Here is a 13,135-nt window from a genome sequence, read left to right as displayed (position 1 = left end):
TAAAATATTTTGAAATTGTACTATCAAATTTTATTTATCCAGTCGATCAAAAATCATAGAAATATGTTTCTTTCCTCAACTTCAAATACCTTAAATTTTTTTTATTTACATTCAAAGGTTATATAAATTTAGAGTTCATTTTCATAACAAACAAAATTAGTTATTTACTAATTAATTTTTAGTTGTAGATTTAATACTACATGTTTTAAATGAATGATGATCAAGTGGTTATTTTAACATTTTTTTACAAAACTTATACAAAACGTTTCTTCATTTCTGTTGCCTTTTAAATGTAAGAAATTTTTTTACATTTTATTTAAATGTTCATATAGACAAACTCATTCGTAGGTGGACAGATAGCATATACACATTCAGGAATAACACAGTTAATAGAGTTTTGTTTTTGTGTTTATATTCTTATGGAAATGCTGTTGATGAATATTTACAAATTAAGATGCCCATTTAATTCTTAAATTATGTTACAATGTTATCAAACTGTTCTTGAATATCCTTAGTTAATTTATAAGTAAACATTTCTTAACGATAAAAATTACTAGACGGGTTTGTTGTTTTGTATTATCTAGTATTTCTTATATACTGTGGTTAAATTCATCATCGCAAAATCATCTGATTTTTGAAGTCGAGAAAATTCTAAGGTTCGAGTACTTGTAAAGGCAGTTAGTTCTTTTACATAAATTTGAATGGTAGAGTTTGGATACCAGTGTTCTTTGGTGGTTGGGCTTTAATTAATCACACATCTGTGGAATAATCGACATTAGACTGTACAAGACTACATTTCATTTACATTCATACATATCATCCTCTGAAGTAATACCTTACAGTGGTTCCAGAGGCTAAACAGAAAAAAGAGAGAGTATTTCTTATGTAAATGTATGTGTGTGTGTGTGTATATATATATATATATATATATATATTTATATTTATTTATTTATGTACACGAGGTGCTACCTAAAAGTTCGGGGAATTTGAATTTCGCGCGCGAACCATTGCTGATACCACCTGCTGCCGCTAGATGTGGCTAACAGTACTCTGTGTGAATCAGTGTTACAACAGCTGTGACGGTGAGAGGCTGCATTGTTGACTTTCTTGCGGTTGTGTAACGTTGTGTTTTACTGCTTCGGCGAAGTTCTAAATGGCAGATTTTAAAGAGCAAAGAACCTGCATCAAATTTTGCTTCATGTTTAAAAAACTGGTGCAGAAACCCATCGCATGCTTGTGGAAGCATTTGGTGACAATCTATGAGTAAAGTAAAACTTTTTTGCGCTACAAACGATTCAAAGATAGACAAACGACAGTCGATGACGATGAGCGTTCTGGAAGACCATCAACAAGCGCAACACCGGAAAACATCGCGAAAATGCGAGAGGCTATTGTTGCAGATCGTAGACAAACAATCCATGATGTTTGTGCAATCGTAAAAATGCCATATGGTTCGTGCAACGGATCTTGTCGGACAATTTGAACATAGACGCATTGCTGTAAAATTTGTACCGAGACTGTTGAACAGCGACCAGAAACAAAATCGCGTAGCTGTCTGTAGTGAATTGAAAAATTCAGCAAGAGATGACCCTTACTTCATCTCCAACATCATAACCGGTGGTGAGACATGTGTGTATGGGTATGACCCTGAAACTAAGCAGCAGTCGTCGCAGTGGAAGTCGCCAAGTTCACCGCGGCCAAAAAAAGCACGCCAAGTTCGCAGCAACGTGAAGTCATGATGATTGTTTTTTTCGACATCCATAAGGAATTTGTTCCTCTTGGTCAAACTGTCAATGGGATGTTCTATTGCGAAGTTTTGAAGCGGTCACGTGAAAGCATTAGGTGCAAACGTTCAGATCTGTGGGAAACAACGGCTGGGTTCTGCACCATGACAACGCGCCCGCGCACACATCGCTAGCCGTTCGGAATTTCTTGGCTTCCAAAAAGACGGTAATGATTCCCCACCCACCCTATTCGCCTGACCTTGCTTCGTGCGACTTTTTTCTCTTTCCGAAAATAAAATTTCAATTGAAAGGCCGTCGTTTTAACACAATTGAGGAGATTCAGGAAGAAACGCAGTACGTGCTTCGAACACTTACACCTGTAGACTTCCAGGGATCCATGGAATCATGGGAAAAACGCTGGGATCAATGCCCAAGGGATTACTTTGAAGGAGACAGTGGAAATTATAAGTTATGGTAATCTATTTTATTTTTATAGTAAAATTCCCCGAACTTTTGGGTAGCATCTCGTATACATACCATCTGATATACAAGAAGTGGTAATAATTTCTATCTTCTTAAGATTAATGATGTTGATAATATTATGAATATATTGAAGGCAGTGCTATCGGTCACAGGGATGAATGTCTCTTACACGTTATTGGATTTGGCATAACAATTTACTATAATATATTTGATTCAGTAAAGAAGGAAACGTGGAACTGTTTCCTAGAAATGCCGGATGGGATATTGTCATTTTTTGAGGTAGCTGTTCTGTTTTTGGTAGTCATTTATGTTTCATAACACTGTACTTGATTATTTTAGAAAATGATTTTATTTTAGAATTAGTGTTAAATCATGTTGTGTTTTAAGCTAAGTATATTTCTTCTAATTAAACGTAATTTTTAAATGAAAAATTACTAACTTGTAAAAATAAAAAACTCCCTCTTTTAGTGTAACTGAACAATTCCTGAAAATTAGTGGTTAATATTCTCTGTATGCAGTTTAATTTCCGGATTATTTCAAACGTTTATCCTTGTCTAACTTCATTTTACATTTGTTTAAATTCATAGCACAGGACCTCATGATAAATTAGCTCGATTTTTAAAAACTCTGCAAGACGGAAACCTCGTCAAAACGGAATTCTTACTCGGTCCCGTCAGATTTCGTATTGGAGAGGTTTTACTGTATACTTGTTGAATGGAAAGCAGAAAATTTGAGTTTGTTTTAAGTTTTCAATTAGTTTTATTTGAAAATTATCGACAGAGGAAAATTGTTGCTGTAAAAATCTTTGAATTGTATTTTAAATGATAAATTGATGGGAAGATATATTTTTTTAATGGTAGAGTTATTAAATAAAAATGGCAGCGGAAGCATAAGCGCTTTTTTGTAAGCCCAATCATTTAATTACATGACAAGAATTCTGTTGTTTGATCTAATAGAGGAGTATATTATTTTTTAAGAATAACTGAATATTTCTTTTTTTCCAAAAATTGCACATTCATAAACAAAAGAATAAGTTAGGATTTTTAATTTTCTAAAAAATCAGTCGGTATGATTCTTATTTACCCGTCCTATCTCTCCACCCCTACTCTCGTCGCATGCCCCGTTTACAAACCTCACAAGTTAACAATATCAGAATTATGGACTGCCCTACCCTGCGCGGAGTTCACCCATCCTTAACGAAGAAGCACGATCCTGAAGGGATCCCCGCTCCTCTAGCTGGGGGGACTATCCGTACCCTATCGTCGATCGTTGCCGCATCGCCATTACTTTCCTCACATACTCCACTAATGAGGTATACCCTCGTTTATGGGTACCAACAAATGAAATGATATTTATGTTCAATGATGATAGCCGAAATAACGAAACTGTTATAATTTGTAGTTTAAGATCGTGAAGCCGCCCGGTTGGTCTAGTGGTAAACGCGTCTTCACAAATCGGCTGATTTGGAAATCGAGAGTTCCAGCGTTCAAGTCCTAGTAAAATCAGTTATTTTTACACGGATATGAATACTAGATCGTGGATACCGGTGATATTTCTTTGGTGGTTGGGTTTCAATTAACCACACATCTCAGGAATGGTCGTACTTTCTTTCGTTTTCTTGTTTAGCCCTCGGTAATTACCGTTCAGATAATACTTCAGAGAATAAATGAGGATGATATGTATGAGTGTAAATGATGTGTATACTTGTACAGTCTCAGTTTGACCATTCCTGAGATGTGTGGTTAATTGAAACTGAACCACCAAAGAACACCGGTATGCACGATCTAGTATTCAAATCCATGTAAAAATATGTAACTTTACTAGGACTTGAACGCTGGAACTCTCGACTTCCAAATCAACTGATTTGGGAAGACGCGTTCACCACTAGACTAACCCGGTGGGTAGGAGCGGTCAACCGTACAAGATTACAGAACTGTACAAGACTACACTTCATTTACACTCGCTCATTCATCCTCTGAAAGGAAATTATCGGAGGCTAAACAGGAAAAAGAAAGAAAGTTTAAGATCTTGTCACAGAATTACCTTTTTTCATTCTTATTTTTCTTTCCCATTTTTTCCAGTTTTTCTGATGTATCCACCATTTATTTGGAGCTACTTTTTTCTGCTAAATGTCCTTTATGTTACCGATTTATTTTAGAGAGGATTGCGTTACTGAAATTTCTAACAAGTAAAAAATATATTCCCTGACCAGGGTTTTAATCCAGAATCTTCCAGATAATAAGAAATCAATTTACCTTACAAGTAACTGCCAACATCAAAAATGTTTATTTATTTTATAAAACACACACGCACGCGCGTTTAATAAAGTTTAGAAAAAATATAACATTTATTTTTCTACTTTTTTCATATTGGTTTTTTCATAAAAAAACAATATTTGTTTCATATTGTTTGGTAAATATCTATAATCCAATTTTAAGTTCATCATGATTCTTATTGTAGAAAATTTGTCAAATTACGGATTACATAATTATTTATGCAACGTTTTGTAATATCTTACGTATATCAAATCGTACGGTTGAAATAGTTGTCGGATTTCACGGAAAACTAATTTTACTATAAATTGTAGAATTTCATGCACTAATTTACTTACTTAGTCTTAGTTAATCGTTTGGAAAATTTGTAACTGAAATCCATTTTACCGACCTGTGAAGGTGATTCTTGATCGAATAGTGCTTTGTATAATGTACAACCGTCTTGCGACGGTTCCGGTATATGCGATTGATAAGATATCGTTTGATGTTGTAACGCCGGAGCTATTTGCACTTGAGGTTGTAGCGGTCGACTGATCGGTCTCCATCCGGTCTGTACCGGCATTACTGCACCCAGAAGGCTGGCCAACGTCACCGCCTCCAGGAACATGCTATAAGGAAAAGAAAAAATTAAGAGTTAATAATTATTAAATTAGTTAGGCTTTATGCAATCATAATAATGTAATAAATAAATTTAGGCGTACACTATTTTTCGTTTACTTTATTTTAAATGATTTTCGCAGTGAAAATTTAAGAAAAAAATTATCCTTTCCGTAATAAAGGACATCTCAGCTTTTCATCTGGGAGATCCTAGCTTAAAATTCTGATCAAGCATGTTGTTTTTCATTCCTTAAAATATTTACATTAAGTATGCCGATTACAAATTCTATTTCAAATTTCAAGCTTATATCATAGTGTCTATAAAAAAAAATGTTTTTTTTTTTTTTGATTTGTTATAAAAATAATTGTTTTATTTTTACTTTCCCGGTCGTCCAGTAATATTTTATAGTTACCTATGCAGTATACTATATAAAGGAAATATACTACTCAGATCAAATTTTTAATGCCGGTTTTGATGTTTCGACACTTCTACCAAAAAAAAAACGATTTAAGCACTGAAAAATTTCCGACTGGACTTTTTTTTTTGACGTCTCCGAACTGGAGAGACTGATTTGAGAAATTTGACAATGATTTCTGTATACGGAGCATTTATGACATTTAAGTTTCGTCATAATTCAAGGGCCAGGCAGATAGCCTTATCTCAAAATTTTAATCGAATTGTAGTTCACATAATTTAATTTATTTCAAATCCGCGCAAGATTAGGAACAACAAAAAACCGCAACTGGTTTCAAAAGTGGTCTACAGTAGTCTTAAATAACAACTCAACGGTGAAAAAATAATTTAAAGAAAATTTAACCCATGCTCTCTCTTCAAAACCATCTGTTTTTTTATATGAACACGACCTTACCTTTTTTATGTAAAAGTTTTGAGTTGCCCCTCATGAAGGACTTTTGGTGGTCTCATAAGGAAAATGTGTTTTGAGATAGGAGTGTTTTCTAAATTTTACTTTTCCATGTTTAGGGGTTGAAAAGGCATTTAAGGATCGCCATAATTTAACAATAGACTCTATGCTTTAGATGTAAATGTTGGTCATCAGTTGTGTCTCATTGATGCGACAAACTCGTTTATAGTATTTGCTATTAACGAAGCACAACTACATATAAAATTTCTCTCTCTCTCTCTCTCTCTCTCTCTCTCTCTCTCTCTCTCTCTCTCTCTCTCTCTCTCTCTCTCTCTCTCTCTCTCTCTCTCTCTCTCTCTCTCTCTCTCTCTCTCTCTCTCTCTCTCTCTCTCTCTCTCTCTCTCTCTCTCTCTCTCTCTCTCTCTCTCTCTCTCTCTCTCTCTCTCTCTCTCTCTCTCTCTCTCTCTCTCTCTCTCTCTCTCTCTCTCTCTCTCTCTCTCTCTCTCTCTCTCTCTCTCTCTCTCTCTCTCTCTCTGTGTGTGTGTGTGTGTGTGTGTGTGTGTGTGTGTGTGTGTGTGTGTGTGATTTGTTGTACTGTTAATTATTTCAATTAGTGGTAATTGTTTATTTTAAATTTAAAAAAATCTTTAATTTATATATGTAGTAAAAATTTATCGGTTTTCGATTAAAATAACATTAGTATTTTTTAACATCGTTTGTCTAACGCATTATTTAAATTTTTTACCGGATTTTCTATATTTCTCTGTTTTTTTTTCTTTTTAAATGTTAATTTAAAATGCCTTTTCTATGATAAGTGACAAATTAATTAATTTTAAATAAAAAAAATAATAAATAATTAACTAATTATGAAATGTCATAAATATCTATTTATTTTCTCTACAAAATCTTTGAGAAAATTTATTTTCATGTAACTTTCAACAATTGAAATGTAAGGTTTTTGAAACTACAACATTTGTTTATAGTTTTTTACTACCACTGTCTAAAAATCCGGTTCTACGTATAGCTGTAGTCATCAATGGTATAGTCGACCCGTGGTTTTCGAGTGAAAATTGAACTTTCTTGAATACCCAAGTAGCAAATCTGTAGCAAAAGGATTAACGGTACGGGTAGTTCTTAAATTATTTTATCTACCTTCATATATTACTAATAATATATTTTTATTACTTATAATTACTGCCTACTATGTATTGTTTGTAACTACTTTAAATTCGTTACAAGCAGTAACTTCATACTTTCTTTGCTGTTGGATGAATACGTTTTATGCCACATACACGGTGCATTTCAATGTTTCGTTTGATAAATGTGAAACACGATAAATAAACTGTCAAATGTACTCAAACTATGTCTGTATTAGTACCGCTTGTGCGTGCTTTGAATTCATATTTATATGTGCATTGCGCGTTCATTATTAGTTTTATTACTGTAAATGTTTAAGTTAAAGGTTTTCTTTATTTTAGTACTCAATTCTTGGGCGTTTTAATCAATTTTAAAAGAAGACAAATGTATGAAGAAGTCAAATGTATTGATTAGGTGAGTTTTTGTGTATTTAAAAAAAAAAATTAAATTTTAAATAAAAATCTGATAAAAATCAAAACAAACAGTTTTATGATGATCAACAGAAAAAGTATTTCATCGAGGTAGTTTGAGATTATAGGCTTATTTCTTGACGTTCAGTAATCTATAAAAGTCAAGAAATTAATTTTCATTGGAATTTATACTTTGAATTTGTATTGTAATCGAAATGTTTTAATGAGGATACAGGAAAATACGATAGCGAGTAGTCGGGTTTTCCCATAACCATCATGCTATTAAATTTTTTTTTATGCCTAAAATAAAATATATTTTTGTTAAGTTTCGAATAAAACACTGAAAAACTGTGGGACTGATCAAAACTGGAAAATTATTCAAATTTATTAGACGTGAGTTATGATGATAACGTCACATATATTGAGTTCACTAGGGGTTGTCAGATCGATTTGAAAATCAAACCGCACTGTTTTCCTTTACACCATTTTAATAAGACTTACGCTAATCTTATTCAATGTTTATTACGCTTAAGTACCTCAAGAAGAATTCTTCTTCTTTCTCCCGTTTTCGCCTCCGGTAATTACTGTTCAGATAATAATTAATAGGATGATATATATGAGTGTAAATGAGGTGTAACCTAGTACAGTCTTACTTCGACCATTCCTGAGATTTGTGGTTATTAATTGAAACCCAACCACCAAAGAAACACAGGTATCCACTATTTAGTATTCAAATTCGTAAAAAAATAACTTACTTTACTAAGACTTGAGCGCTGGAACTCTCGACTTCCAAATCAGCTGATTTGCGAAGACGTGTTCACTACTAGACCAACCCGGTGGGTCTCAATAGTAGGTCTGTTCAGAAAATAACCGAAAATTTTTAATTACACTCCAACGGAGATATTTAGTGACGTGTGGTTGGCAGCACTGTGTTCCGCATAACCTTCTGTGTAACTTCATGTTCTTGGATTGTTGATATCTTGTTTAGTTTTCGTGTTATTATTATTTGAGTGTACCGTTTTTAAGTGTTTGTGCGACATTTTTGTAATGTGAGATTTTCAGGAGCAACGATACAACGTAAAATTTTGCGTGAAACTGGGGAAAACTTGCACAGAAACGTTTCAACTTTTTAAACAAGCTTACGCAGATGATGCTCTGGGTCGTACGCAATGTTACGAATGGTTTACATAATTTAAAACTGGTTGTCAGTAGATTGAAGATGACTCTCGAAGGATTTCGACTTCAACTGATACTACCCGCGTTCAGAAAATCGACGATCTGGTGCGTGAAAATCGCCATTTGATTGTCAGAGAACTTTCAGAAGAGGAGAGCATCTTGAGTGGATGGTATCACGACATTTAGACTGAAAAATTGAACGTGCATCGAGTTACAGAATAGTTTGTTGCTCGTTTGATGACAATTCATGGAATGGATCATAACGGAGACGAAAGCTGGGCTTACGGTTACAACATTGAGACAACAGTTCAATCATTACAATGGATCGGAAAAGAATCTCCTCGCCACAGGAAAGCACGTCAATCTCGACCAATGTAAAGTGATACTCTGTTTTTCGATTTCAATGGAACCTTGCATTTTGAATCGGTGAAACAGTGAACGGTGTATTCTATCAAGGCACATTTATAACGACTACGCGAAAAAATCCGCAAAATGAGACCGGAGTTGTGACGAGACAACTCATGGTTCCTTCATCATGAAAATGCGCCCGCACACTCAGCTTTGTCAAATCGTCAGTTTTGTGCCAAAAATCACATGATTCCTCCCTCAGTCTCCCTACTCGCCAGACCTGGCTTCTAGCGATTTTTTCTTATTCCCAAAATTAAAATCTGTGATGAAAGGACTCCGTTTTGTGACTATTGATGACATTTGAGCAAATTCAACACGTACCATAATGCCATTTGAAATGAAACTAGTTACTTCTTTGCAAAGTGGAAACACCACTAGGAAAAGTGTGTGAATATGGAAGGGGAGTACTTTGAGGTGACTGTGATCAATAATATGTAAATTTAATAATAAAGATTAAAAAAGTAAAGTCCGGTTATTTTCTGATCAGACCTTGTATACAAAAATTGGGTGTCACATCATCATGTGGTACCCATAAAATGAGTTTTGTGGACGGATATTTAAACAATTAAAAATGGTCATTATTCCGTTTGCTTATATTCAATTGCAATCTTTGCTTAAAATAATAGTCTTTTATTTTTTCAAAATAATAATATCATCCATTTCTATCAAAGCAGATAACAGAACTGTTGTTTGTATGTAACTCAGCACGAATATATATTTCAGCCGACGAGAAAGAACCTTTTGTTTTTCTGTTAGCACTTTTATTTATAAATTACTGAACGATTTAAAAAAGTCTTCCCGACTATTTATTTTAAATAAAATTACATTTCTTTTTTTTATAGAAGCAGTAGTATTCTGTCAGTTTCTGAACAGTATTAATTAAAAAAACATTCTGCATCCCGTTCTACGTATACATGAATATCTGCTCAAATAATTGTTATTAATTGTGAAATATTTTTTTAATATTTATTATCTTCATGTATTTTACCTTAATATTATTTTATTAACTATTACTATTACTATTAGTGTCTAAAGAAACAATATATTTTTGATTTGTTCCCGATAACCGCGAAATTACTGTACCACTCATTGCCAAATTTTAACTGTAGCTTTCTTATGACCTTGGAATGTTTACCGCATTTCAAACCTCACCAGTCTCACTATTATATAAATCGTAAAAGAATAGTATTCGTATAAGTAAATTCTTCTTTTGGTAAATTAATGTCGTCTATATTGACAGTTGATGTCTATATCGATGGTCATTCTGTATATCGATCGTTGTTTTTGTCAATATCGACTTCTTCAGTAAGTTATTATAACTAAATTTAATGATACTGTCCATAAAATATCAATTTGTATTATTGTTGTAATATACGTAAACAGAAATTCGTTTTGATAATAAAATATTAAAGGGAATGTCGATTGTTTAAAGATTTAATAATGTTCTGAGGGTTTGAAAAATATTGAATTTTAATATCAATATCGATTTCTTCAAAAAATTATTATGTGTTTTACTAAATTTAACGTGATTGTCTAATTAGGCGGTGACCCACGAGAACTCATCTACACGCGAGCAAAGTAGCGCTCTGTAGATTTATATACGCTGAACTAAAAAATCCCATCAGGGTAAGCCATACTCATAATTTGCGTACATTGATCTTTTACTTAGGTTGATTCCCCCGCGAGGTCACGGATGAGAAGAAGATCTTATAGGGTTACTAGACGACGTGAGGGTTATCGTAGACGACGTGAATGTCAAAGACTAGAAGAGCAACGTATACGGCTCTAAAACCTTCGAGAAATATGTTAAGATTGAAATAAGCTTTTGATTATCATTCTGAAATTGACTATCTGAATTTGAAAAATAATCAGTTAGGTACCATGATTAAAGGATCTGATTGTCTAAATGTTTTTGAGTTTTTAGATACCAAAATTGAGAATGTTTATTCTTAATGGAAAATAACATAATGAAACCGCATATACACCATTTCTTTTGATAACATTTGCCACTTTTCTGGCAACATCGTAAACCCGTCGCTAAAGAATTTCTGCGGTTACCGGTCAAAAAATTGTAACAGGTGGTTTTCACAGCCTCTTTTGAAACTAACGTAACACCACTCAGGGAGTTCTGCGGAGACCGAAAGAAATGATTATCTGATAATGCATCTACTAGAATACCTGGTCCGGGCTACGTGGCAGATTTACTAAAACCTCCCAGTCAAGTTCTCTCAATTTCTGGCAGGTCGTTAAAGATGTATGCGGTCTGGCGTTGTCAGCGCGGTGTACAACACCCTTTCTTTCGACCGGTTCAGGACGTTTCTTTTGAATCGTTTGGTGCAATAGCGTTAATCGTCGACAGTACAGGTTTTAAGTCATCTTTCTGCCAGGCGGCAGCAGCCGCGATGAACGATGCCCTTCCGATCCCACCAAACGCACACCATAACCTTCCTGGGTGTCAGTACGGGCTTTGCCACAGACTTTCGAGCATCTCGCTTCGATCACGATCGTTTTCGCACATCGTTGAAGTAGGTTATCCACTTTCATTCCTCTAGATCAAACGCTTTAGAAACGGCTCGATTTCATTCTGAGACAGATCATGTGGCATCCAAACATCGAACTTTATTTTGTAGCTGGTTTTGTCCAACGGTTTAAGACTCTTTTGTGGTGGATGTTTAGGTCATCGGCGATGTCGTGACTGCTTACATGCCGGTCTTCTTCGACTTTTGCCAGAATACGCTGACGCTATATCGTGCGCAAAAGGCTCAATACTTTAGACTACATATTATGTAACCATTTCAGTTCCAAAAAATAGAATGGTGAAATTTGCTGTGCTGGAATCAAAGTAGTTGTTGAACAGCTTCAATATTCTCCTGATTTCATTAAAAATTTGATTTTGGGAACAACTCCTTTATCTAAGATTTTATTTTATCCGGAAAGTTGTGAATTGCTATAACTCTGAGAGCAGTCTACACATAATTAATAAAAAATTATTTTCAATTTTTTAAGTTCTATACGCATATAACGCGGGCGAAGCCGCGATGAGGGATGCTAGTGTGTTTGTATTTTTATAATTAATTTTATATTTTGTATTGCTGCTCTGATCAAGGTTTTACCACGGATTTTTTTATGTACCCGGGCAAATGATGGGATAGTTGATTTCTTATCAGTGAAGTAGCATGTCTGTCTATTCCTAATTGATCTTTATTATGTATTATTATACGAGTATGCTTAATAAAAATAAGAAATTTATTTTATGTTCTGCAAAATAACTACTTAACTATTCACGATAGTGTAAATATATTTACACGTATACATACTTCGGTTGTTATTAAGAAAAATTTCATAATTTATTAAATTACCACCGATTAGGTGTAATATCTTATTCTGACTATTTTTTGAATCGTTTAATTTACGTATTTTAAATGCATAACCGGTCCGATTGTGACGGTTTTTTGTCTTCAGTCATTTCACTGGTTTGATGCAGCTCTCCAAGATTCCTGTCTAGTGCCAGTCATTTCATTTCGGTATACCCGCTACATCCTACAACCCTAACAATTTGTTTACAAATTCAAAACGTTGCCTGGCTGCACAATTTTTCCTTCTACCTGTCCTGATATCGCTAGCCGACATTCGCTAAGTAAGCGTTTCCGAAACTATGTTTATATGAATTTTCTTCTTTATTTTCATCGATTACAACATGTCCTGAAAGTTAGTTACATTCTTCATAAATCACTCTGTATCAGGGGACGAAAGAGAAAGCTTAGCACAGAAATCAATCCACGGAGACAGCAGTAGATGATTAAGATGAGATTTGTTACGATGACATTTTTTATAAATTGAGTAATATACTTATTTAAATAACTATATATATATATATATATATATATATATATATATATATAAAAATTAGAAATTTAATATCGCATGAGTTTTACAGATAATGCGTGTTAAAGATTTCAACCCAAAACGATCTTCCAGTATTAGATAATAATAATCATTATAAATTTATATAATTATGGACAGACTTTCCAAACGGTAATCTTTTTTATTACCAATGTGAGTGG

The 13,135-nt window shown here is 33.9% G+C and overlaps 2 protein-coding genes across 5 annotated transcripts in view; one reads left to right on the top strand and one right to left on the bottom strand.

Annotated features, from left to right (window-relative positions):
- LOC142318776 (coiled-coil domain-containing protein AGAP005037) overlaps positions 1-13,135 on the top strand; it is a 1,329,051-nt gene that overhangs the window by 884,796 nt on the left and 431,120 nt on the right. The gene's annotated exons all lie outside the window — the stretch shown is intronic.
- Positions 1-13,135, bottom strand: part of b6 (pentraxin-related protein b6) — a 147,453-nt gene that overhangs the window by 13,808 nt on the left and 120,510 nt on the right. The window contains exon 2 of the mRNA XM_075355238.1: positions 4,872-5,088. Coding sequence (XP_075211353.1) covers positions 4,872-5,087 — 216 coding nt within the window. The 5' untranslated portion in view covers position 5,088. The remainder of the gene's footprint in view (positions 1-4,871; positions 5,089-13,135) is intronic.

Source organism: Lycorma delicatula, chromosome 2 (assembly GCF_047948215.1).
Source record: "Lycorma delicatula isolate Av1 chromosome 2, ASM4794821v1, whole genome shotgun sequence".
In the NCBI taxonomy this organism is placed as follows: Eukaryota; Metazoa; Arthropoda; class Insecta; order Hemiptera; family Fulgoridae; genus Lycorma; species Lycorma delicatula.
The sequence above is the reverse complement of the archived record's forward strand: the minus strand, read 5'-3'. Positions and strand labels throughout refer to the sequence as shown.